Here is a 27526-nt window from a genome sequence, read left to right as displayed (position 1 = left end):
GTGACAGCGCACCGAAACATCGGCCGTCCTGGATGACTATCCGGGTGAAAAACGGCCACGTGCCGCGCGGTACCACAATCGCTCATTGTTTCTATCAAATCGGGTGACATCGATTCGATCAGCGGTCGGTGATCGGAAAGGAAACACAGCGGTCACGCTCGAAGCCACCAAACTCGGCCTGATTGACAGCAACAACCTTCACAGAGGGAAGGGAGAAAAAGCACAAACAAACAAAGAAAAAGGATTTCTCGAACCCTTAACCGTGCGGTTAATAAAGCACCAATTAGAGCGAATGTTGTCTTGCAATGCCATTTTACGCTCGCAAACCCCGTGATGAAAACAATTCCTTTCCAATCCGTACTCGGAGTAATGGCATTAAGTAGATCGTCGACATCCAAAAACGGGACAGCGAAGCCTTTTCGAAGCATTTCGCTCTCTAATCCGAGGCCGAACGTTAACAAGCGTGTGGTGCGCTGCGCGGTGCCTACCTTTCAGGCGCACTGCAACAATCTACATCGCACGGTCGACATGCGGGTGGTTCGCGATTGCCCATAACCGCTTGGACGATTGCAATTGTTTGCAGTTCGGGCGTTACAATTTACTGCCAATCACGATAACGCACACCTCACCCGCAGCATGAACCGCACGTGTGGGTGTGTGTGTGTGTGGCCGAATGGCCATCGAACAACGCAAACCGTACGCTCGCAAGCTCGTAATTCACGGATTAGGCACGGAAACAGGCATCTTCGTGAAACCGTGAACCGTCGCTTCAATCAGCACAATCTAAACACCCACAAACGGTGCGCTGATGGCGGCCATGGCAAACGGGCAAAAACCCGTCCCCGGCCGTCAGAACGTCTTAATGCGTCAAACAAATAATTAAGGATTAAATTAATGCATCTTTTACGACCGTTTATGACCGAGACATAATCAAAATCCAAACAGCCATACATCAACACTACCCCGTCCCACCGTCAATCGGTGGCGATTTCGGGTGTATATGGGTGTTATTGTTCTGCTGCTTCTAAACCACCCGCCCCCTCCGAGCATAAACGGTCAAACCGAATGTGTGAATGTGGCATTGCAGACTGGCAGGGCCAAGGAAACCAATGGCAGCGATAGCAAATCATAAACGGAAAGGAAAGAATATTTATTTTTCTTCACACATTATTTTGATTACATATTTCCCGAATGCACACAAACGAAGGTGTGTACGGGGGAGGGGAAACCCATACCCCATATTCCTTCGCTCTTTCCCCCTCTTTTATCCACAATTTTTCAGTTCAGTTCAGCTCCAAAAACACGCAACAAAAAATTCGGGCCAACGAAGGATTATATTCTTTTTTTCTTCTTTTTTTGGGACAACTCCTCCCGTTACCCTCCCAACCCTCCCTTCCACCCTCTTTATGGGTGTTGGAATACATTTGGGCCATCTCGGTCACACTTCACGGTCAGCGAGGCGTGCAGGAGATCGCGTGTTGAGAAACGCACTAATAAACACCCAATATAACAGCCCAATCCAGTCGGACTGAGGAAACGCACACTGGTCCAGAGATGGACATTTGGACATAAAACATGTACAGTTAAGAAGTGTAGACATAATAAATTAATTATTACGCAAAAATCTACACTTTGGCTTGATTTTACCCAATTCTGATAAATACGACAAAAATGTAGTAATCTGAATTGCAAACTTCAGAAAATGGAGGAAACTCCTGTGCATTCTTTTTATTTGGTTACAGATGTAAATATTTTCAAACTCATTAATTAAGGCTCTACAATTTGTTAAAATATAATTATGCCTAAAACCTATTATTAATGCATACAATTAATTCGATTTATTCGTGGAGAAATATTACCCCCTCGTTTAATTAACAAATCAGTGCACATAACTCTGTACTTCCTTGCTTATTTTGTCGTATTATAAGTGTTTGCAGTTGATTTATTTGAGTTATATGAAATAACATATGCTAAGCGACTTTGTTTCTGTTGACCGACCGGAGACCGGATTTTTTAGACTCTTGTTGTTTATTAAAGACTCTTAATAATCTTTTTGCTTTATATTTATCTAATATATTTTTATGTTATTTTATATTTATATACAGTGGAGGATCAATCCCCTTGGAGGCCCAGGGCGGAATTTTTCAAGGGGGGCCCATAATTTTGCTACGGCATTATCGGTGTTAGGGAGATGTACTTCAAACATGATGTAACAACACCAGCAAAGTCTTGGAAAGAAAGCTCCCTTGCGTACATCTCAGCGTTCTGTTGCGTAGCCCTGTAAACGGGCATAGTAAGCTAGTCTCTATATATAAACGTTTTTATGCGCTAAGGAGAACGATAACGCCACTACTTGGATCGCCATTAGCTGGTACGAAATTCCATACAAAACCAGCTGTTTTCAGATTGCCGATACCAGGAGAGCATCCACGGAAGAGGTAGCACCTAGTACAGCAATTTTGGTCGAAAACCGCCGAAAGGTATGCAATGTTTAAACACTAACTTTCCCGTTGGTCGTGAAAAATTTCTTCGAAAACTACCAGTTTCCGAATTTAAAGTACCAGGAGAGCATGCACGGAAGAGGTAGCTCCTGGTACTGCGCCGTAAGGTATGCAATGTTTATACACTAACTTTGCAACCAACTTGCAACGCAATGCGCCGTAAGGTATGCAATGTTTATACACTAACCTTGCAACCAACTTGCAATGCAAGTTTGGTGCAAGCAAGAAACTTGCAGCAAGATGGCGCGCAAGATGGCGCCCAACTTCGTACTTGCATGCAACAAACTTGCATGCAAGCTTGCATGCAAACTTGCATGCAAGTTCTTGCAAGCAAATTCTTGCATGCAAACTTGCATGCAAGTTTGCATGCAAGTTTGCATGCAAGTTTGCATGCAAGTTTGCATGCAAGAACTTGCATACAAGAACTTGCATGCAAACTTGCATGCAAACTTGCATGCAAACTTGCATGCAAACTTGCATGCAAGTTTGCATGCAAGAATTTGCTTGCAAGAACTTGCATGCAAGCTTGCATGCAAGTTTGTTGCATGCAAGTACGAAGTTGGGCGCCATCTTGCGCGCCATCTTGCTGCAAGTTTCTTGCATGCACCAAACTTGCATTGCAAGTTGGTTGCAAGGTTAGTGTATAAACATTGCATACCTTACGGCGCATTGCGTTGCAAGTTGGTTGCAAAGTTAGTGTATAAACATTGCATACCTTACGGCGCAGTACCAGGAGCTACCTCTTCCGTGCATGCTCTCCTGGTACTTTAAATTCGGAAACTGGTAGTTTTCGAAGAAAATTTTTCACGACCAACGGGAAAGTTAGTGTTTAAACATTGCATACCTTTCGGCGGTTTTCGACCAAAATTGCTGTTCTAGGTGCTACCTCTTCCGTGGATGCTCTCCTGGTATTATACATTCGGAAACAGGTAGTTTTCGAAGAAATTTTACTCGACCAACGGGAAAGTTAGTGTTTAAACATTGCATACCTTTCGGCGGTTTTCGACCAAAATTGCTGTACTAGGTGCTACCTCTTCCGTGCATGCTCTCCTGGTATTATACATTCGGAAACAGGTAGTTTTCGAAGAAATTTTTCACGACCAACGGGAAAGTTAGTGTCCTGGTCCTGGTGCAATTTCGTTTGTACTTTAAAGTCACAAAGTCGATATTCTTCTCTGCATTTAATTTATCACATAGAAAAAAATGTTTTATATAACCAAGAAAGATATTTTTGATCAATTTTCTACCTTGTAAATAATTTTTTTTTTGCTATAATTTAACTTTGTTTTAAAATTTTCAAAAATCGCACAATAGGCACAAATTTATTGGGGCCCCCAACACGGCGAGGCCCTAGGCGACCGCCTACTCCGCCTACCGTTTGATCCGCCGCTGTTTATATAATACCAAATATAAATAAAAAAATTAGGAGTGTCCACTCATTATTCTGATCTGGATCACTGTGCGGCGTAAGGCAACAGCCGAAAGAAAAGCATGAATGGGGGTAGTTTTTGGGGGTGAATCGTTGGAATGTTTTCTTCTGCTTCTTTTTTTCTTATCACGGGTGCACTTTTAATCACCACTTCCACCACCATTTGAACATATTGATAGGAATTTTCCCCCCAACCCCAGTAGTTTGTTTGCTTGCTCCGCTTATGCGCGTCCATGCTGTGTCCTACGGTTTTTATGGCATGTCCGTGTGTTGGTGAAAAATATTTCTGACAAAGCCGAAGCGCTAAGTAAGACATCATTCCCGGCGACATCACCCCCACCATGCACTGTCCGCCCCAAACAGTAGGCAGACACTTTGCCGCTGCAGGACCGATGCAAAAGGATATCCGTTCGTGTTAGTCGCTGTTGTTTTTGTTTATGTATTTCTTCCCAAAAACCGATGCGTTATTACTTTTCGAAGCACGGAATGTTTGGGTCGTAAAAAAAGAGGCAGGGCGTATGATGTGATATGTCGGTCCACTTGGCCGAAGTCCGGGGATAAGGAAGCAAACACCACTCACCGGAGAGCCTTTCGGGATATGTCATCGCGACATGCACGGTAGGGCGCACGGGATCTTTTGGGCGAATGGAAGGAAATCAAACCCAACCGGCCCCTCGGGAGCCCGGAACCGATCGAAACGAGCTTGACGATGATGTATGATGGATATGGTTTGGGTGGGCGATTGTTCGCGTAGAAGGACGAGTTGGCTACCTCGTAAAGCGCATTCGGTACAGGGACGGACGATTATGGGACCGTGCCGCCAGGTGGAGGTGTCCCTTTTACGACCATCACAACCTGCGCCATATTTCACCGTGTGAGGGTAAGCGGGCCCAGCACAAAGGTGATAATAAGTGCAGCCGGCCGTGCGGGGGCGTGCAATAATATTGTGGCGCGTTCGTGCTCGAGAAAAAAAATGTGTGATATTCCATAAAAATCCTGCCACGTGTGTGTGTGTTTTTGTGTGGAAGGAATATATTTGAAATCGTTTTTCCCTATTTTTCCCACCCAGCACGGCACGGTGCTCGTAAAACCGTGCGTTTGCCACCGTTTGTTTGCCTCCGTCTGGCAAAATCTAACTTCCAATCATCAAGTCGCCACCACAGCCATCAACGTTGGAGCCTCACCGTAACGGGCGGAAACGGAAACGAATTAAATGCAACCGAATCATCGGTATCGGAGTCGCACCCACGGCTAATAAAATTAAGATAGCACCTCGAAACCAATTTCAACATTTTCACGCACCCCGGTCCCAGCCATCACAAATGCATAAAAAATAAAGCTGCACAGTAACGCTAAGCAACAATACGCTCGTAATCAAATTTATGCTCTCGAATCTAAAAGTGGGAAAATGTTTACAAATTTACGTTGGAATCAACCGAATAGAAGTACAAACTCACTGTACCCATTGGGCTACATCATATTTGAATCTAGGTGTTTTGTATGTGTTTTGACGTTTCCAGGTATAGGAGAAATTTAAAAAAATAATTCACGAACATTTAGGTAACATTTGCAAAATAACAAATTAGTATTATTTTCAGAGGCATATTTGCAAATAATTTTAATATAAATAAACTCCAAGTAAAATCTCCGAAACTTCCTCAAATTGTTGTTACCACAAAAAAATACTTTGTGTCATTCTTTACGTCCAAATACGATGTCCTTTGCGAACCCCTGCAGGAAGCTTTCTTACTCAAAGTATGATCTACCCCGTTGGTGATACCGAGGCTAAACACCGGTGATTTGATCGGAGCACCTTTACGCGCCGGGTTGCACCACGACCGATTGATGAGTTTCCATTCCCCTTCAGCTACCCTTTTATGCTCTCCAAGTGATATAAAAAATAACCCACATACCTGTTACGAGCCAACCGTACACTCAACAGGCAGGCAAATTTATGTGAAATTCATAGCAACTAGCAAATTTTGCTGCTTCACCAACAGGGGGTTGTAAAACCGTACGCAAATCCCTTATAAAAAGTAATAGAGAAAAAAAACACACACACATACGTAGTACGCTATCGAATTTGTAATTTATCAACCGGGTATCGTTACTGGTGTCGTACCCTTCCTGTTGCTCAGGTGCTGAACACCACGAACTGCTGGTGAAGAGCGAAGGAAAAAAAACGCCGCACCGTGAGTGCCCTCAGGGCTGAGCTGGTGCGTAAAACAGCAGCATCATCATCATCATCATCCACCGAGGCGGGAAATGGGCCATTGACAAACGAGAGGGCAAGCGATAAAACGTCAACGATATCCTAGTTGCCCGGGTGATATGGAAATTTATTAAATTCGAATAACAATAACCGTCATGGCGGGAAAGGCAAAGCCGATACAGCCCGGTGTACCCCACCAATTGGTGGATTGATTCCCGCGAGAGTAGCGCGAAATAATAATGACAATAAAGCAGCAAGAACAAACCAATAAAAAAAAAGAAGAAACATCCACGGGATATAATAAAACACGTACGTAGTAATAATTTACCGATGGGAGTAACGAACGGTGCCGCGCCTGAATGGTAGGCAACGCGCGGTACACGCACACTTGTTCGCGGCGCCTTACGTTAGGCAACCTGATGAATTGGACTGTCACGCAGGCACGGCCAACATCAGCAATTTATGTCTGTCGAATCGCGAGTGCCAAAGTGTCACATCCTTCGATAGATTTATCACTATCACCTTCTCAGCGTACTGGCGACCTGCGTTTGCAAATTTTCATCCTTCGGATGGTACCTTCAATTTCTTCAAGTCACCGTCTATTGTTGAACTGTGCAACTCACACACGCAACAACAAAAAAGTATCATAACAATAGGCAACAGATTGCCGCAGGAGACCCAAGCCTGGAACAAACCTGATGCAACCTGAGTGCGCGCCGATGTGATTGGCTGCCATTCATCGAATCTGATGCAAACGGACCCCACAAATTACCATTTTCCAGTACTCACGCTCGGTTGCACCGCTCGGTACGGAATGCCGTTGAGACGGTTGAGCGAAAATTGAATATCCTTCGCCCGGTGTGTGTGTGTGTGTGTGTGTCATCACGGCGGTTTTCCGGCCGATTTGATTAGCCGCTTTCGGCACTGTGAGACGGTCGTGGTGCCGTAACCGTAACCAGAACCTCATCAATTCGTCTGCCCCACGGGGGAAAGGCTAATTTGCCATTAAATCAAGCGTTCATTTCACTCCGGGAACTTATGGTTTGTCAAGCGTAGCATACACACTCCACGCGAAACAACCCCCCAACGGGAAGGATGTACATCGCGCAAACGGTGCGTCGGGCAAAGGCTATTCGGTAGGCAAATATTTTGCTTCCAAACAAAAAAAAAATCAGATGAAGAGAACAAAACAGGAAGCCTTTTCGCTGTGCGGAACTGCGGGAAGGGATGTACTTTTTCCTTATGTCAACAGACCGCCGGCACTGATCTGTCATCGCAACACATTACGGCACCATATTTGGCGGAGGGTTTTATTTTATTGCAGTTCCGAGTCCTTCAGCCACGTGAAAGTAGCGCACAGTGAACGAAGAACAACAAATCAGCAACATCAGTAGCAGCTGCAACGGTCCGTTTGATCTCATATAAGTTACAGCTCGAGTTACAGCTCAACAACAACAAAAAAAAATACGGAGCTATAATTGGCTGCGCTACACTTTTCACGGGAAGTTGAAGCCCTGGCCTGTAGGCAACTCGTCATCGTTGCTGTCGTCGATTCGCACCACTTGACCCAAACATCTGTACGACCGTCAGTGCCTTCAGGGCCTTTCGGGCGTAATATGTTAATTGATCGTACACTCTGGCCCATCCGATGGGAAGCGGTTCCACGCGTCGCCTGCAAGGTAGACACACTACGCACATTCCGGGGGCCCGAATGGGCAGAGATTGTAGCAAATTTGCCGACGCATTACCAAGCAAAAACGGTCAGGGCTAATCAGGGCGTCACTGTTTAAACATTTGCTGTAGAATTATCTGTCTTGCCGAAGCGCGGCGCCGGTAATGTGTCGCATGCAGTTGTTTGCAAGTCTTGAGGATGCTGCCGGTGACGCAGAGTTACACAACGATTTTTAAAGCCACGCTCCTACCCTTCGGGCAATAGCTGCAATAGCCTGCAATACTCCCAACACTCATGTTGCGTTTGTTGATGTCCTATTGTCACTGCGTCACGTTTGCATCCTGCCATAGGATGAGTTAGCAAAACACACATAAAAAGACATGAAATAATTTGCACTGTCTAGAATGGTACCATCTGCATACGTGTCGTGCAATAAATAACACACATTTAATGACGCAGCACACTTACAAATTTGAAACCGATCGGAAAAGTGCCCAACAGTTGTCCACTCGAGCGCTCAAGTAATTCTTGTCCATAATCAATAACCGACAGAAGAGGACAAGAGAGCCAGAATGGAGAACAAAAAAAAATCTCCACCGAAGCAATGGCTAAAGACACGGAGGACTCGCAGTCCACAACAAATAAACAACTGCTCCGGGTAGGTAATTCGCAAAAACACATAAAAGGTCAACCTGTCGCCCTTGGTGTACAAATTTTGCCCGCCAGTGTCCTGCAAACGGGATCCTGAATTACGGGACCCGGGGCAGATTAACCGCAAAATAGCAACACTTACCATCACCGCACACGTGTAAAGGGACGGACCTGCATGTATTTATGGTCTTGCAGTCTCTTTGTTCTCGTTCGGTTTTTTTTTTCGCCCTCTCCTCCACGGCCCACTACAAGTCGTACAACACCGGACAATGTTACATTTATGTACTCGACCGTCGTAAATCATTATTACTGCTGCCGGGAACCGGACCACGTCCATTCAGTCCGGGCAGTTCGATCACCATAAAAATTAGATTAATAAACATAATCATAATGTACGGCTGTGCTGCAGACCGCGCATCTGCGTGGTCCAGCTTCGGCTACGGTTTTTGTGGTTACGCGTTCAGTTTCGGTTTCCCCCATTGCTTGTGTCACCGCACAAGTCGTCTGAGATGCGGGTGGTGCGGTCGTAACTCATGTTCCCCCTCGTGGCTCGGACCAGGAGAGGGTGCCCGACTTCGATGATAATTGTCATCTCGATGGGTTGACCAACTGCAAGATTACATGTCAGAATATCCCCAGGATATTGGAACTCCGGAGGTACTTCACGAAGGTACTCTACGGTTCTATGCTCGATATAAGTGTTTGATGACCATCTCCTATTGACATGAAGATCTTCATGTCAGGGTACCCCTAGAATATTGAAACTTCAGCTGTACTTCATGAAGGAACTCTCCGGAGATACTTTTTTTTACATCAGTGTTGAATGTTAGTAGGAAATGTCTTATTGACATGAAGATCTTCATGTCAGGACGCCCCCAGGATATTGGAACTTCAGATGTACTTCATGAAGGAACTCTCTGGAGGTACTCCTTTTCACATCAGTGTTGAATGTTAGTTGGAAACTTCCCTATTTCCTGTTAACATGAAGATCTTCATTCCAGAATACCTCCAGAATATTGGAACTTCGGATGTACTTCATGAAGGAACTCTTTTTCACATCAGTGTTGAATGTATCAACGACTGACCCTATGTACAGGAAGATCTTCATATCGGGTACGAGAACTCAAAGTCCTGAAAGCCTTCCAGCTGCATTTGCTATCTTCGCGCACATCATCCAACACTGTTTTATTATCCATCACCACAGGGCAACCACAGGATGCCCGCCTAGAACACCTGGTCGAAATGACAGTCACAGTAGGTGCCATTCAGTAGGGTTTGTTTGTTTGCGCTGTTACTGTTTGATAATCAACTGATCAGGAAGCGCCTCAAAAGAACACCACACAACACTGAGCCCGATACCACACCGTTCCATGCTGGGCAATCACGGACAGCAATCTGGATGACGTATAGCCGTCCTATTAGCTGCCAGTCATATTTTCTGCTCCTGCTTCACTCCGATAATGCCGGCATGCCGGGGTAACACCATTATCGAATTGCATTGAAGTTAATTTTTTGCCTTTACTTTGCTACTCTCTCTCTCTCTCTTTCCGCCGGTCGGACACACTCATCCTTTTTTTTCTCCTCTCTTTCTTCTGTCCATAATGGGTATCATTTTTTGTGTGTGTTTTTTTCCTATCCTCGTTACTAATGTCATTCCTGCTGGGTGACTTTTTTTTCTCCTGTTGTTACTTTCTCTGTTTTCATCTGCTTCCAAACTGGTACAACTGCGTGTGTACGCTTACGCTTTTTTTTCCCTATTTAACTAAGTGTTTGTATTCCTTCCCAAAGCGACGCTAACTGTATGGGTGGTACACAACTACACACTGCAGGGTGAACACATTTCGGTTCATTTAAGCGATTTTAGATATTGGTTTTTACGACTTAACCCTCCACTGTACACTGCCGCTCGGGTTTCCACCAACCAAATCAAAAGGCACATTTTACACCCTTCACTTACACAAGGCTGGCAAAATGATGATGTAATTAAGATATCATTTTTTAGATTTTTATTTTCCCTTTCCCGTTTTCTTTTTCTTTTTGTTTCGCTTTTACTCGTCCACTGCATGTAACTTTTCCCTCGCAATTCTGTTCTGTTTTGTTTTATTATTTCTGGTGAAACTATTCAGTGTGTCCAGAGAGATGTCATAAAGCAGAACATTCCAAGCGCACTGTAAGCCAACGACAGGAGCAAAACAAAAAAAGATTCCCCACAAGGATTTTCTCGCTCGGTCAGCCGGTCCTGGTGCGGCAAAAGGGGATGCTGTCACACCGGGACGCACCACTGTTGCCAAAACAATCGAGCCCAGAGGGAGAAAGCGAGACGCAATGAAGGACGGAAATAGACAAAACACAACTCAAACAAAAAAAAAACAGCACACACGGAAACGGCAAAGGATTAATGGATTTTTATTGTGATCAAATGGCACGTTAATTTATCAACGTCCTTATCCGGGGCAACGGAAGCCATCGAAGTTTTTGGATTTTTTTTTTTGTTATTTTGCTTTTTTTTTTTGCTCTGACTTCTACCCTGGTGCTATCACCAGGAATCCCGCTGATTATCCCACTGATGTGATTATTTCTGGTACTGGCTCGATGGTGCGGTGCGTTCTTTGTTCGACTTTTTTTTTTGGTTGGTGTGGGTTATGGGTGTTACTGGAGAAGTTTTTTTTGGTCGCCCCTCTTTTGCTTTTAGCTCGTCCATCGCGTTGATGGCGTGAGTTTTGAACGTTTTTTTTTTATTCATTTTGTTTATTGTGCTTGTGTCTGCTGCTGGTGATGTGCGCATATTTTGCAAATAATGGACCATCTTCTGTTTGCTGTTTCTTCTGCTTCCAGTCAAAGGGAAGTAAAGCGTTTCCGTGGTAGCGTCAGGCCACGAAGCAACCTGTTCATTGATCAATCTCAGATTACAGGCAGCGGCCGCGCCTCTCACAGACGCCTGCCCCATTAAGCATCGGGGTGTTTTCCTGCCGTCATTAAAACGTGAATTGACAAATTTAATGTCATTCCGTACATGCGTACTGCTGAAACGTTGCTGGAATTTAAATTGACAGCAGCAAGCCATCGGTGTCTGGCGCGGGTTACCTTCAAGCTTGCCGGATTTCTCCATCAGCGCTGCGAATGATTTTACGGCCAACTGCCAACACGACAAGATTCCTGCGAATGATGCTCCAGCCCGCTCCCACATACATGCAACCCCTTGTAAGGGGTTAACAACAAAATAAAAATCCCAAAAAAAGAAATTGCATGTTTCCAATGAAGTCTGGTTCGGCAAACAAAAAAACAAAACACAACATGAGTCAAAACGCGAGCGAATTAAATAGACCATTTCTGAGGATATGTTCTACCAAGACGGCCCAAAGCGCTGGCAGGACTGAAACGAACGGAAAAATATAGCGTGGACCACCATCAACCGTTTCGGATTCGCAGAAAGCAGAAACGGCCACAGATAAGGGGGCTTAGCACCTTCTGGTTCGTGCTGGAAGAATGCCGTCTACCGACAGTAAAATCCCGGGTCTGCTGGAATCGTTAAATTTGTAGACACTTTTTACGAACCCAAAAACCCCCATCACCACCATTTCTGTGGCTGTCAAACTGGGCTCATCTGGCGAGGACGGTCGTCAGCCGGTTGTCCGTCAAAAAACACACAAAAAAAAACAAAACCCCGAGGCATTGCATTCAATTTAGTGTCTCATTTTCCTGCTTAACTCACACACATGCTGCACATCGTTCGCGTTGCTAACGCGCTGCCGTTCCATCGCACTGCACGTGTTCTCACCCGAAAACGATGCACTTTCGATGCCGCGTCCCAAACGAAGTGTTGGCTTTCTGGGCCGTATTTCAACACATGTCTAAAGCGAAGCGGTGCGTTTCCGTTTTCTTCCGCTTGGTCGTGCAACCAAAACGTCACTAATTGCATTATGCCGTCCGCTTGCCGTTCGGCACCACGTGTTTCGTCTTGCTTACGCATGAAGTTACGCCCGAAGCCAAGCGTTAAGGCGAGGAACACGAAGAAAACACACCATGAAGGAATGTATTATTTTTATCGATTTTTGCCCATGACATTTCTTCAATGTTAGCCGTTTTGATTTGTTTTCTTGCTTTGCCCCTCCCGGTCTAAAGTACGAACCCGCACGTCCGTGCGTTCGTTCGCAGGGGTTTAATGTGTTTCTCGCTGAATGGAGCTTTTTTTTCCTCTTTATATTGCTTTTTAATCACTTTTCGTCAGTGCTTTTTTTATTAACCCTCTCGATTAGGTTGTTTGCTTTCCTGGCAGAGAATTTTTATCATTAACAAGAAATTAACACTGAAAAGAAACATTACTTATCAACCACCAGCGAGATAGTGATGCAAATTACATATTTTTGATAAAAAACAAACTGCACCCCATTAACCACTGAAGGGTTAGCAGAAATCGTGCACCATGGGCAAATCGTGATAATCGCGGCAAAGAGACAAACCGGTAGAGCGAATGAGAGGAGAGCGGAAATCGGAGCGTAAACTCAACCGACTTAAGTCACCCCGTTTGCGAGAGCGATTCATCCCCGCTGATGTTGAGCCAATAAAGCGGAGAGCAAGAATCACTTTGGAAATGATCTTGAATGGGGCTTGCTTTACAACGCATTTAACATAACATTGCGACGATGTATACAACATAGAATGCAGAGAAAATGCAGGGTTTGCCGGAACGGGGCTTGAACTAAAATGGGGATGATTTTGATGGTCGAAGCAAAAAGGCCATAAAAGGATGAGTAGACATAAGATATAAGACAATAAAGGATCCATAAGTAGCACTCAAAAGCGCGCACACGCATGAGACCTTTCATTTATTTACTATAATGTGTGACCCCCGTGAAACATCCTAACAGTATGCAATTATTGGATGTTTCATTTAACAATTTTATTTTATAATAGAAAATATTAAATTTCTAACAATATTGTAATAAAAGTAAAACAATATTTTATTATAATGTTTTCTTTTCTTTTCGACTATTAAAAAAGATGTGAAAAATGCAAACTAGTATACTTTCAGGCGTTATTAACCCAGGGCAGATAACATGGGAACAATAGGGTTTCCATTTAAAAAAAAAACTAAGCAACAATAAAAATGTATGTGAAAACCCTGCAAATCTGTCCGCTAAGCACTGGTTCGCTGCACACCGTCCACACAATCTAGATTTCGGTGCTCGGCTGCACTTTTCAAGTGCATCGCGGGGTAGCGAACCCTCCTTCCTGCAAATGCATCGAAAAGGATCGTCTGTTTGCGACAAGCAGACCTCTCGTAAAGGTTTTCCCTGGTTGGAAGGGCAAAAAAAAAACAAAAAACCCAAAAGCGTCACGATACCAGCAACGGCAGGAAAACCCATGTGGCCTTCGTATGGGTCTCGAAGGTTATGCTTTTCGGTGGTGTTTGCCGAAGGGATGATTGTGGCCCGCTCGTGACCTAAGACATTCGCGCTCATCTCGTGAGAGTGCCCGCCACCGCCATCGCGATCGTCTTGGAGCGGGAGAGACAGAGAGAGAGAAAGAGTGGGATCGTGAGACCGGTCAGTCGAGCGGGATGGCGAATGCGGCGACCGTTCGCGGGTGAAAGAGATAAGCGCCGAACAAATCAAGCGCATCGGTACCACATGCTCACGCACTTCAAGACGCTAGGGGTTGTTGTGGGTTCTTTGGGCCGGAGGGGGAGGGTTGATTCTCTCGCTTCTCTCGCTGCTGCGGTTGCTCCTAAGAAAAACCGGTTCACGTACGCAAGAAGGGACGGAGCAACGAAAAACCCACCCCCGATTTCCCCCGGCCACACACACCACAAGACCCGGAGCGCAACACACTGACGGCGGACTCGAGTCGAAGCGAAAGAAAAAACGCACCCGTCATGCACGGCACCATCGCACAACACATTCGACCGGCGGCGTGTACGGCTCGAACGCTCGAACCCAAAACCGGCAAGGTGGCCTTCCCCCCTTTTATATTCCCATTCTGCGCGACTGTGCGATAGTGTGAGTGTGTGTGCGTGTGTGTGTGTTTGGGTCTCCCACCGTTCCCGTTGAGATTCCCGCGTGGTGACACACTAGCCTCGTGACGTCTATCCGGGTGTGCTCGATTAGAAAGTAGTGTGACGTCCGTCTGCGCGTGTGACAGCTACCCAAGGCGCCGTCAAACGGCGTGCGGCGTTGCCAGCAGTCCTTCATTACAAACCAAAAAAAAAGTGCATTCGTGTTTGTGTACATGTTGATGCCGTTGCCGGTGCATCCTTCCGGACCTGCCCGCGTACGTCGCGCGTTGGGACATTCGGTTGCTCCCGCACACGGTCCGCGCCGGTGCGATTTTTCCAGACGCTAATTTTTCGCCGATCTGTCTTGCATCAATCCACACCTTCCAAAACCACCACCGCCGCCGCCGCACCACCACCAACATCTACCAACACCAAAGCAATACAGCGTACCTTCAATCAACAGTGCGCGCCACAAGCAAAACCATTTCCCGAAGACACCGACGAACAGTCAAACGGAGGGCGCGGCGAGAGGGCGAGAAAAAAAATCACGCACGAAAGAAAAAGAAAATCCATTCACGCGTGCAAGAAAGGTAGGAATGTTCGCATCTATGCAACCGCTTCTAAGTGTCTTTCACTATCCCCCCCCCTCCAAAAAAAAAAAACAACCCCTTTACCACCCTTCGCTGTGTGCGCATTTTATTAGCACATATTTGTATATGTGTGTGACTTTTTTCTTCTTCCTTCCATCCCCGTCTCACGCAACTCAAATGCCAAAGACCATAAGTAAGGGAAGGGAAGGCGCATATGTTTCTATGCCAAAAACAAAAAAAAGCACAAGAAAAATGAAAACAAACAAATAAGCCGGAAGAAAACAAACAAAACAAGAAACAGGGATGGAAAAGATCAACCCCGAGCGAACGGCGAAGGCAAACGAACTAGTTCAAAGAATGGGAAAAACGTAACGAAAAATCGTTTAAATCGAAGAACGCACACAGCTCTAACTACCTGTGCCTTGCCGCCTCGAGTTTCGATCGGTCAGTTTTAAAAATGTGTTTTGTTTTTTTTTTTTTTGTTTTGCGAAGGGAGTGTGTTGGTAATGGAAGAGGAGATTTGTGCACCGTGCTGCGCAAATCTGGCGCGTAATGGCACACATTCTCCCCTCCTTGCTCGATCGTACCTTTTCGCTCGCTCGCTCTCTCTGTGTGTCGCTGGGTACATTTATTGGGAACATCTAACACCGTCCCACCGTCCGCTTCTTTCTTTTGGGATATTTTGTTAAATTCGTTGTCTTCCTGGCTTCATCCGTACAGTGCAGCAACCATCCCGTAGCGGGTGCAATTGAGGGAAGAAGAAAATCACTGTTTTGTGACAGAAGCCTGCCACAAGGTAAACGTCATTCGGGGCCGTGCTAGTGCGAATTTTTTGTGCTGCGATACGCAATTTCACCCCGTTCGGTTCAACATACTTCTTGCGCGCATCGAAGTTATGGTCGGAATCCACGCGGTACTCCTATTCTGCTGGCGGGTGAGGTGAGGTTGGAGGTTGTCGGGGAGTGTGGGGAGACGATCCGTTCAAATTACACGATCGTACGATGTTTGGTTTTGTTTTTTTTTTTGGTATTACTTCATCGATTTTCCTACCTTTCGGTGAGACCCCTCCTGTAGAATGCACGCTATCCTCCAATAAACCTTCTTCTAACCCACTCTTTGCCTAACCTTGAAATGCTAGAGTGACCACCCATTACCGACGAGCGCAACTGAGCTGAGTGTGATAGTTGAAAATTGCCTAATTATCATAATTTCCCGTAACGATACCCAGGCCCGGGGCACACCACCTTCAGAACGCTGCCTGGTGCGGGACTACCTTGGGTGCTCTGGATTTGGCACGTGATCGCTACACCAGCGCCCAGGGTGAAAAACGAAATACAATCCCTCATGTCGACGTCGGGGGGCTACACATCGTACGATCGGGTAATTTAAGGTACCGAACCTCCCCAAGGCACATGGGTGCCCCTTTTTTGGCATGAGACAATCCCATACACCCTGTAATCTTGGCCCCGAATAGCCCGGGGTTTGTGGTTTCGGTTTGAGGTTTTTGTTTTTACACAACCATGCATTAGAACCCACAAAAACAGCCTCACAAGATGGATTAGATACCTTTCAAGTTGGAGGCTTGTACCACTATTACGGGTTTAGGATATCTTCGTGATCAGCAGATGAAGATCATGTCTGGACGACGGCACGCAAACGCCAATGAAAATTATCAACTCCACCAAAAAGCCTGCAACTTTTGGCTTAATCTCTTGTTTTCGACGAGTTCCTCGTCTGTAAGCTCCCAAAGAATAATCGGGACAGTCTTTAATGCACACTGGGCGGAACCTTCTTTGATCACGATGTACGGCATCGTTTGCGTAGATGTACCGTCAACTTGCAATGATCCGGCATGATAAGCTGGTCCTGTAGCCGGACTACGCTAATCATGACTAATCTCGCCCTCTTTGTACACCAAACTGCACCGACGACTCCACTCACGGGCTGGACGACACAGGAAGCGAATGGTCCACCTCCAGTTAGATTTCAATTAGCGCCGTCCGGTGTGTTAGATCCGAACGGCTGACCAGCGAGTGCAGACGGTGTCGGATAACATCAGACCAAACTCACACGTCGCCAGGTCGCCAACACCAGGGAAAGGGCCCGGTACGAGGGAGAAACACCGGAGGTCAATCGTTAAGTGTCGCATGTCGGAGCATTTTACGCACCTCCCTGGCGTTGAGCACAATGTGCAACAGCCGGTTCGGTTTGAATATCTTTTTTTCTGTTGTCATATTCGCCGAGACGTACAAAGCCCTGCTTAATACAGGAAATCGTACGTTCCACCCTGTACCTCGTCCCGTCCCGGTAAGACGCTCGCATACTAAGAAATTGTACGCACATACTCAACAACAGGCTTGACCGGCGCAGAACAGCATGCTTAGAGAAGTGAAGCAACAACAGGAGGGAAAAAACAACGTCCCGTCGTACAACAAGCAAGAATGTAACACATATCCATAGAGCAATTTACCAAGCGCGTACCAATAAACAACCAAACGGCTCGCGTTTGGTTGGCGCGTCATGCGATACAAAATGCAAGGAGAGCGATCTGCTAAAGTGCCCGCTACACGATCACCGTCCGACGAGCGTTCTGGGGAAAAAGTACAGAAATTAATTTAGCATCTGTCAAACATTTAACTCGCTCATTAGGCAGTGAATTATTATTATGAAGATCAATTACGGATGGAGGACTAGGAAGGAAGACGAAGAACATTGAAGATGTGGTACATAAAGAATTCTAAGTTTTTAGACGCAGGATCTTCAAGAATTCCAAGTACCTCTCCATCACCAGTTTGGACATCGAACAGCCCTTATCGAGATTGCCTTGTAAGTTTGTATGCAGAGCTAACAGTGATTCACCCTCCAATGGTAAAACCGCATACAAATTCGAGGCTGGCTTATGTCATCGCCGACCTTACGTTGGAGAGATGCACAGCGGACCCACGAAGATGTCGAAAACCTTTACAGATATCTAAAAAAACAGACATGACAGAGCTCTAGTAGAGGTATACCCACGTCAGCGAGATCCAGATATTGCCCTCGTCTAAAGACGCCTTGAGTCTAAACCTTAGCGAAATGAAACTGCTCGCTGTACCTTCATCTCTCAATTCGCGTTCCCTCGCATTTACCCTTCCGCCCGGTTAAATAACAATTAGCATTAAATTAATCCAACCCCCTCCGACCCCCTGTAGTATGTACCTCCCGCTGCGGTCTCCACACGGTCCACGGTTTCCCGGCCGCCCCGGTGCACATGTGGTCGCCAAAACCTTACTTAATGTGCGCATTCCAGATTGTGTGCGAGGATTATTTCGGTAACACCTATTCTGCAGCCGCGCACACACCATCGCTGTGGTGGCCATTTAGACATTCGGGAGGTTTGTCTGTAGAGGCGTGTGAGGTTGTTGATTTTCTGCTTTCTTCTTCATATCGGATTAGAGGTCGACGTGGTTGCGCCAATGCCCGCTTTCCACACCCAGTTTTACGTGCGAATTATTGGAACTTGTAGAATTATTGAGTGCGATTAGCCCTGCGTTGACTTCGTCAACATCTTCAACCAGCTCACCAGTTTTTCGGTTCTTCTGTCCCGGACATCTCTCACACTGGTACGGCATGTGATGTGTGTTATCAACGCGTGCCTATCGCCGATCAGTAATACACTAGTTGTCGGTCGCTCACAGAAAACAAAAATCGATAAGGCATTTGCGTTCTAGCCCAGCAGGGTGCGTTATGCGCTGATATCTTTTTTCGAGTCTGCTGCGAGTTTTTGGAACCGTTATCGACAGTGCGTTTCGTAAGGTTGCCCTATTGGGTGAGTTCCGCACGGTTTCGTTGAGGTTTCGAGGTCCACATAGGACCATCGGCGATGCCTTGTGTGCTTTATCGCGCCTGCTCTGTGTATGTGCACCTATCATCTGCCACTGAAAGTTTGACTCTTATCGCGGTAATGGGGTAAAGGGACTGTTTGGGTAAGGAGTCCGTCCCAGTACCGGACAGCTGGCATATCCGCCATGAAACCCCATCCAACGAGCTCGCAACATCTCGCTCAATCAGCACAAACTCCAAATCCCTCGCTTCCATCTTTCATCAGATCGCGAATATCTGACACATCTCACATGGCATTCTTCAGTGTCTACGGCAGTGTTGTGTACGTGGGCTGGTCTCAGTTCCCCGTGGCAAACCTCCGGAGACTGGTGATGTACGGTTCGTAATCGCGCGATCGATAACGTTGCTCCCGATTTACGGCACCGCTAATCACGGTGATGGCGCCTACGGCAACAAACCTAGCCATTATTACTACTGCTGCGACGGCATTGCGCCAGGTTCGGGATAGGGCTAGGTGGTGTAAAAGGTCGTACTGGCAGAGATTCTGAGTTACTGTGGAGACGCGGTAGCTGTTTACTGGAAATTGAGTCCCCCTCTCTCTCTCACACACACACACGCTTCCGGTCCTGCCACTGGAGTGCGGCGTGAGATTGCAGTGTTTGCTCCGTCGACTCCCCCTAATACGAAGTAATTAGCGATGACCTCGAGTTCACAGTGAGCTCGCATCGCCAGTAATCGCTAGCATATTGACTTGCAAACCGTACTCTAATGATTTCTTTCTTTCTCGCCTTATCTCCCTCCATCTCTCTCTCTCTCTCTCTCTATTTCCCATGTGCCCTTTCCAGGGGTGGTAAACCTTCACCCGGCCGTGGTTTTTTCGATGACGTCGTGTGGTAGGTGCACGTACCAACCAGATCCAGCGCACCGTACCCGGCAGCGACGTTCCGCGACGACGTGGCGCAGTTAGCCGGTCCGTCTTCTACGGTGGTTGCAAATGGAAGTGCTATTCGAGCGTGTCAAGCGGACCACTAGCACGGCGACCACCGGCACTGTTGCTGCCAGCAGCCTACACACGGACAGCGGCAACGGTGTGCATCGGGTGCGCAAGTGGCGTTACGGGCAACCGCGACGGCAGCGGCGCCGTCGGAGACGCGTACCAGGCGTAGAACCACCGTCGGTGTGTGTTCGGACCGCCCGGTACCGGTACCGGAAAACCACACACTGCCTAACGCCCTCTACCGTACCAGCGGCAAGGTGGAATTCGTGTATGCCATAGTTTGAAGCAGCACCAGCAAACGCCAACAGTGATGAACAGTGGTGGAGAGTGGTGCGACCAGAGTCTGCAAGAGACTCTTTACATATCGAGACTTGGAACGAATAGTAGCCGGCGAAGGTAGTGAACCGAACCAAACGGAGACAGTATCGTGTGGTTGTAAATATTCCTAAAGTTACTGTGAACAAACATAAATACGGTTGTGATCTAGTGGCAGTGGAACTGTGCAGTGCGCATACAATCCTCAAGGACTCTAGACGAAAAGCATAGGGGAAAGCTCTCTCTCTCTCTCTCGTTATTTTTTCTTCTTCTCTCTAATACTCGTATCAACTGCACTCCTCGAATCACTACCGGTACCGGTCGTTCGTGGGGGGCTGACGGCGATGGGAGTGATCAGTATGACACAGCGGAAGAAGATTCTGTACGGACTATTCGGCATCATTGTGGGACTGTGTATCGGTGCACTGCTCCGTAACTATCGGACGCTCGAGATTGTCAGCATGTGCAACACCATCAACAGCATGAAGCAGAAATGTAAGTACCCAAAACCCATCAAGAATTCGCCTCTATGGCAAGATGGCGAACTACACAGCACTGGAGGTGTTGTGTTAGGTGCTGACAAGGAAGGAACTTCAACATCACCAAGATTATAGCCAAGTTCCAAAACACAATGGGTGATGCATTTGATGCCGCCTACCACTAGGTAATAATGTGTCGCAATGTCGAACAATCAATGGAACAATGTCTAAAGACTTCCTTCCGCTGATGATCGCACATATATAGGTCACGCTACCCTGATATGTCTGAGATATAGATAGATATGATTATGATAGTAGGCTTAACGTGGCGCAGGTTTAGGGCTATAAAAAACAACAAAACCAAAACAACTTAATCGAACAACCGTTTTATCGTCACCTTCGTCCAGATTGCGTCATCAATCACGGTGTCCCCCGGTAGATGGCGCTGCTAATTGCTGTAAAATGTTTATCCAGCCATAAACAATCCAAATGGTTTGCCAGCTTTTGTTTCGCTGTTTGTTTGCTTGTTAGAAGCAAGAAACGCGACGAAGCCAGTAGCGGTCGAACTGATTCGTTGGAGGGCGGATGTTTGCGGCAGTATATTTAGCAGTGGATGCAAACAAATAAACAGGAACACGGACCATATTGGCAGACTGTGCCGCATCTGTGGATGAATCATTTTTTTTTGTTGTTCTTGTTTTGGCGGGTTCAACAAGCAGTCTCTTCACACGCACACAACACCCCCGACGTGGGACGGGTTTTGTGTGACTTCTCATCCACTCAGCGAGACAACGCGCATACCACGACCGGGGCTATGCTATCTGTCGGATTGCTTTAATTTGTTTATGCGTTCCACTCGTAAGGCGGGCCTTTTACACACCCTCCACTGCATATCGGTCCTCTGCTCTTGTGGGTGATGCATTAAATTCTTGTTTTATTTCGCCTCTAAAACCCTTCGTTCCTTTGCTTTCGAATGGTTTATGACGAACCGGTTGTGATTTCTTGGAAGACGAAAAAAAAAGCACACACACACCCAGAATCATTCTCAGTCGCTAAATATGAAGTGCATGTATATGCCGCAGCTTCCCACCGCAACTATCGGAACGTGAGTGGTTTTCCCTTTCATAATAACCGAAATTTTCCACTTGTTTTGAGTTTTCTATACCCACCCAGATGCACTATGCTGGTGAGATTAAGATATGGAATCTAAGCTGCTGGTGGGGTTTTTGGTTTCAACAGAGTTCTCGAAGCTACCCCAGAGAATTACAACGGTCTGACCACCCATCCAAGGAAAACAAAGCATTTCTTTGAAGCACACTGCTTGATACAGATGGTAAAACAGTGCCACCCATATGTGTCCACTATGCTGGAGAGATCTTTCACCGTGGAATAGGAAGGAAAACATTTTCTTGGGGAATGTTTTTTCGTCTTCTATAGCTTCCCGACCTACCACAACCATCCAACCACGTTAATGGGTGCAGTAGAGAAGCGACTTATAGCATTAAAACATTAACATCCGATACACTCCCTCCTCCGCTCGTTTTTATTAGCTTCCTAATGTAACCGTTTGAAGTAGATGCATCCGCAACGCTGGCGGTCGAGATTGGAATTTAGCTGCCGCGTTGTGGGTGGTAAGAATATACTTGGAAATTTGCCATCTTCCAACCACGAGCAGGTTTAATAAACAGCTAGATCAATAGACTTCAAAACACGATGTTGCGTTTATTTGCTTGGTGTTCTTGAGGCATCGAGTGCGGGAATTCTGAAGCTCGAAACATTGTTTTTCTATCCCAACCTCTTCGAAATATATTTTAGGCCATCGAGCGAGCGTGTCCAAATTTCTTCCGCTGGACAATTTACACACTCGCTAATGCATCAGCATTATGCAGAGAGCACCGAGGCGTGGAACTCCCGCCAAGAAGGCGGGCTTTGATGAGAAAATTGCCCACGGCCTCAAGTAGCGCTCCAATTTCTTTTCATCTCATTGACCGCCTAGTGGTGCGGAGACAGTCGGTAGCAGTGCTGCAGACTGTGAGGAAGGTAACACCGCCTCATGAGCATCAATTGATGCTGATGGATAAATTGCTTCTCAGCACGGTGCTGATACTAAGCGTCTCAGATTTACGTAGCGGTACTGCTATCGGATCGCTTCTACTGGTGGGGTTATATCAGATTTGTTTCTGTTGAATAATTTAGTGACCATGGTTGTTAATCCTTTCGCACTGGTGTGTCTCTTTTCTGTGTTCTGATTTGCGCGCCTGTTGGGCAAAACTAGCGGCCTTAGACATCATTGGACTGCAGCCGTCGGAGCTGCCCACCAACTCCCAGAACAACCTCGTGTTTGTCGGTGTGATGACGGCAAAGGACTTCCTGCAGGGCCGGGCCCGGGCCGTGTACGAGACGTGGGGTAAGCGAGTGCCGGGCAAGATAGCATTCTTTAGCTCGCAGGATTCGGTCGCACCGGATCTGCCGCTCGTTGCGCTCAAAGGCGTGGACGATCGGTATCCGCCGCAGAAGAAGAGCTTCATGATGCTGCACTACATGTACGAGCACTATATCGATCGATTCGAGTGGTTTGCTCGGGCAGACGATGACGTCTACATACGCACCGACCGGTTGGAGAAGTTTCTCCGCTCGATCGACAGTTCGAAGCCGCAGTTTATCGGGCAGGCCGGGCGGGGCAACAGCGAAGACTTTGGGCTGCTATCGCTCGAGTTCGACGAGAACTTCTGCATGGGTGGACCGGGCGTGATCATGAGCCGCGAAACGCTGCGCCGTGTCGCACCGCACATACCCACCTGTCTGAAAAATCTCTACAGCACGCACGAGGACGTCGAGGTGGGCCGGTGCGTTCAGAAGTTTGCCGGCATTCCGTGCACCTGGAACTATGAGGTGAGATAGCGATTGCCATTCTGGTAGTACGAAATAAATCTGACTTTTGCAATCGTTCCATCGCACAGATGCAGTCCATTCTCCACCACAACTCGAGCGGTAACCGAGCGTTCTCCGGTAACCTGAAGAGCAAGGAAGTCCACAGTGCAATCACGCTGCACCCGGTAAAGAAGCCGGCCTTCATGTACCGGTTGCATGCGTACATGCTTGGTCTACAGGCGCAGGAACTGCGCCAAGAGTCACTACTGCTACATCGTGATATCTCCCAGATGACGGCATTGTTGCAAATACCGCGCATCAACAAAAACCTAGCGCCCGGTGTGCCGATCTTCCCCGAGGATGAAACCAGCACCGGCTATCTCGGCGATCATAATGTGCTCGGTAGGTAGTGTTTTGCTGTTACGTCTGCGTGCCTTCACAATTTTCGCTTAAAAGTCACACACAGCACCACACCAAACCGTGCAACCAGAGGGGCGTTTCTAGCGACATTGACTATTCTACTTCGCAGGTGCAACTCCAGATCTGAACAGACACCGACCACGCACGCTGGACGAGGTGATAGAGTGGGACTTTATCGCGAAGAGCCTCTACTCTGGGATGCACCCGAACCCAAAGCGTCGCACTGAGTCATCGCTCAAGGAAGGTCTCACTGATGTGGTTCGGGAGGTAAGATCTCGTGAACTTTGAAGAATGACGTTAAAAGTCACTTTGAAATTGCTCGTTTTTCTTGCTCTACTTTCGCTCGTACAGATCATGGAGCACATCAATAACTTCTCGCGACAGCGTGGCCGTGTGATCGAGTTCCGGGAACTCCTCTATGGGTATATGCGCGTCAACAGTCTGTACGGGCAGGACCTCATACTGGATCTACTGCTGGTGTACAAGAAGTATCGCGGCAAAAAGATGACGGTGCCGGTACGGCGACACCTGTACATACAGCGCTCGTTCACGGAGATTCGTGTCCGGGAGATCGTCGACGGTGTGGTGCCTAGTCAAGCGGTGACGTCTAGTCCACGGGTGTCACCAAGCACCGACACCACGCGACACTTTAGCAATGCGACCGGTCTAGGTAAGTCCCCTTGATACCCGCTTACCGTGTGGAGACCACTCTTGATGCTCTTCTCATCATGCTTCTTCTGCAGATCGCATCTCACACCGCGTGAAGTCACTGTTCAACGGTTTCGAGCGGTTAACGGATACCCTCGGAAACAGCGGCATCTCATCGAGCACCGGTACGCGCCGGGATAGAATCGTGCTAGTGATACCACTGTCCGGACGCTCGGAAACGTTTATGCGGTTTTTGCGCAACTTCGAAGAGGTCGCACTGCGGCAGGATGGTGCCACCGATCTGTTGGTGTCGATGTACGTCGAACCGGTCGAGACGCCGATGATTGTGGCGTTGCTGGATAACCTTAAAGCCCGATATCCGGACAGCCGCATCAACTACTCGCAGCTGTACGGGAACTTCTCGCGCGGCGTTGCGCTGGACCATGCGATCAAATCGCCGCACTGCAATCCGGAGGACATCCTGTTCTTCATCGACGTGGACATGGTGTTTACGGTGCAGTCGCTCGACCGCATCCGGCACAACGTGATCCGCCACCGGCAGATCTATCTGCCGATCGTGTTCAGCGAGTACGATCCGCGCGCGCCCAGCACTATCCTGTCGCCCGGCTGGCTGGCCTCGCCCACGACCGAGCGGCCGAAGATGGCGGCCGATACGGACCAGCCGCGCAACTTCTCCGTCCCGTACCGGATCACGAATGACAACGGGTACTTCCGACAGTTCGGGTACGGGCTGGTCGGCATCTACAAGGCCGACCTGTTGCGGCCCGACCTCAAGGGGTTCAGCACCGACATTACCGGCTGGGGCCTGGAGGACGTCAAGTTTCTCGAGAACGTGATCGCCCTCAACCAGCGGGGCAACCAGCGGCTGCAGGCGATTGCGGACGGCCGGTGGGATCCGTTCGGGACCGCGGCACCAGCAGACGGATCGGTTCCGTCACCGCCGAGCGAGGAGCTCGGCATCTTCCGGGCGCCCGATCCGTCGCTGGTGCACATCTTCCATCCCATACATTGTGATACGAGCCTGGAGGAGGCCCAGTACAAGATGTGTCTCGGCACCAAGGCGAACACCATCGGCAGCTTCAACATGCTGCACGACCGATTCACCCACAGCCAGACGCTCCTAATGTTTGCCCGCACCCACAGCCAAAACCGTGGCAACGGATAGCCAGCTGTCCGGTTTGCTGTCACGTTAGCAGTATCCTGTACATATATACATATAAAACCGTTTCGAAAGTGATTTACTAAACCATTCAACGCGTTCTTTCTGCACCGAAAGTTTTCACTAGCTGGTACCATTATGCTGTGTACATCCCAAACCTGCCCTATATGCTCGGTTCAACGCCTTCCCGGAAAGGATTCCCCGGCTAAAACGGAAGAAAATGAGTTTCTTTGTCGATGGCTGTAGCTGCTTTTTTGTTGTTTGCTTAACCATCAACACACACACACACACACAGCATACAAATTGGAATGCACACTCCGCACCTTCACTTCCCGGTTCGGCTGTCAATCAGGACTGCTTTTTTCTGTGCCCGCAGCTCCTGTCACGGAAGTCATTTTGATTTATAACCCTCCTAAAAAGCTGCATATGCATTGCGCTGCACTTTAACCGTCCCTCTTCCCGTTGCCCGTTGCTCTTCCTCTTCTGTATTGCCAACCCCAATCAAATGCAACCAAACAACAGGAAGTTGGGGTTCGGTGTTTCACTCTCCGTGTGTTATACGCGTTATGCACAGTGTGTGCTACTTTGAAAAAAATATACGGGAAAGGATGCTAATAGTGCATCAATCTTTTCGTTATTCCAAACAGAAGTTAATTCTGTAAAAGATTCAAGAGCCTCAACAAATTCTCCCAAGATTTCTGGTTTTATGCATTAATGTCTACGAATCCTCAGAGCTTCAACTTCAAACTTACATAAATCTTCATCTTAAGATATATAAAATGATGATATTAAAGATATTTGAATATTAAAGACTCTTGAACCTGATTGAAGGTACTTAAAGAAATGAAGCATTAGAAGTTCATCATTCAAGATTTTTGAATATCCAACAAATATACGATTCGTCGGTAGGCTTCACGCAGAGTCGTAGATCTTTACAAAATTTTATGAACTTTTAGAGATTCTCCCTTCAAGATACATTAATATTCATATAAGAGCTGAAAGCTATACATTTGGTTTAAAGACTCCTTCAGGTTAATGAAACTCCGGGAATTCACCTTCAGATATTCGTGATTCTTTATATCAAAGAATCAAGGTTTTTTTAAATGATATATTCAAGAGAGATGGAAATAGATTCACTAAACTGATCAAAACTCTAAACTCTACTTGAGAGAAATTAAAACGACTAGAATTGTAGTAACAATCGTAAATTATTGAAGGATTTTTCCAACTTCACAAAAATATCATCACACTTTTATGTCACTCACTGTACGAACTTACGGGATTTGGACGGAATTGAATGCGACGCAATTTCTGGGGTTGAATGCAAAAAAAAACGGATGCAATGAAACAGCAACTTACCTCCAGCTCGTTAAAGTGCATTCCGTGGCACTTTCTGCTGCTGTTGTTGTTGCTCTCCCTATTAGGCAACAGGACGGGAGTTTGCGGGCACCGATCGAAAACCCTGGCCGCGTTTGTGTACGTGACACATGACATCGGCACCCTTGCTGTTTTGTGCAAAATTTGCCCTATTTACCCAGTAACCTAGCGGGAGGACTACACCAACCCAGGTTGTGTGGGCTCGCATACGCAGCCTCCAGCCTGGTGCTGGCTCTTGGTGGCAAGTAAAGGGAGAAAAAGAAAACAAAGGAAACCCTCTAGCTTTGCAAAACCGATGCACAACAGGCTGCCCGGAGTGTACCGGTGTGTTGTCAACCCTGTGCCATGACCATGAGCCAAGTCCCCC

General features: G+C 47.2%; 1 protein-coding gene across 2 annotated transcripts; it reads left to right on the top strand.

Moving 5' to 3' along the window:
• The first annotated feature begins 14389 nt into the window (after positions 1-14389).
• Positions 14390-25864, top strand: LOC128306376 (chondroitin sulfate synthase 1). Of its 2 annotated transcripts, none has more exons than XM_053043870.1 (7): positions 14390-15050; positions 19718-20679; positions 22939-23555; positions 23624-23936; positions 24076-24221; positions 24306-24624; positions 24698-25864. In XM_053043870.1, the coding sequence occupies exons 2-7, from the start codon at positions 20529-20531 to the stop codon at positions 25786-25788; spliced, it is 2637 nt and encodes an 878-aa protein (XP_052899830.1). In that variant the 5' UTR covers positions 14390-15050; positions 19718-20528; the 3' UTR covers positions 25789-25864. The 2 variants fall into 2 exon arrangements, with proteins under 2 accessions (XP_052899830.1, XP_052899829.1); XM_053043869.1 differs by having other exon boundaries at positions 24064-24221.
• The last annotated feature ends 1662 nt before the right edge of the window (positions 25865-27526 follow it).

Source organism: Anopheles moucheti, chromosome X (assembly GCF_943734755.1).
Source record: "Anopheles moucheti chromosome X, idAnoMoucSN_F20_07, whole genome shotgun sequence".
Classification (NCBI taxonomy): domain Eukaryota; kingdom Metazoa; phylum Arthropoda; class Insecta; order Diptera; family Culicidae; genus Anopheles; species Anopheles moucheti.
This window is presented reverse-complemented; position numbering and strand designations above follow the sequence as displayed.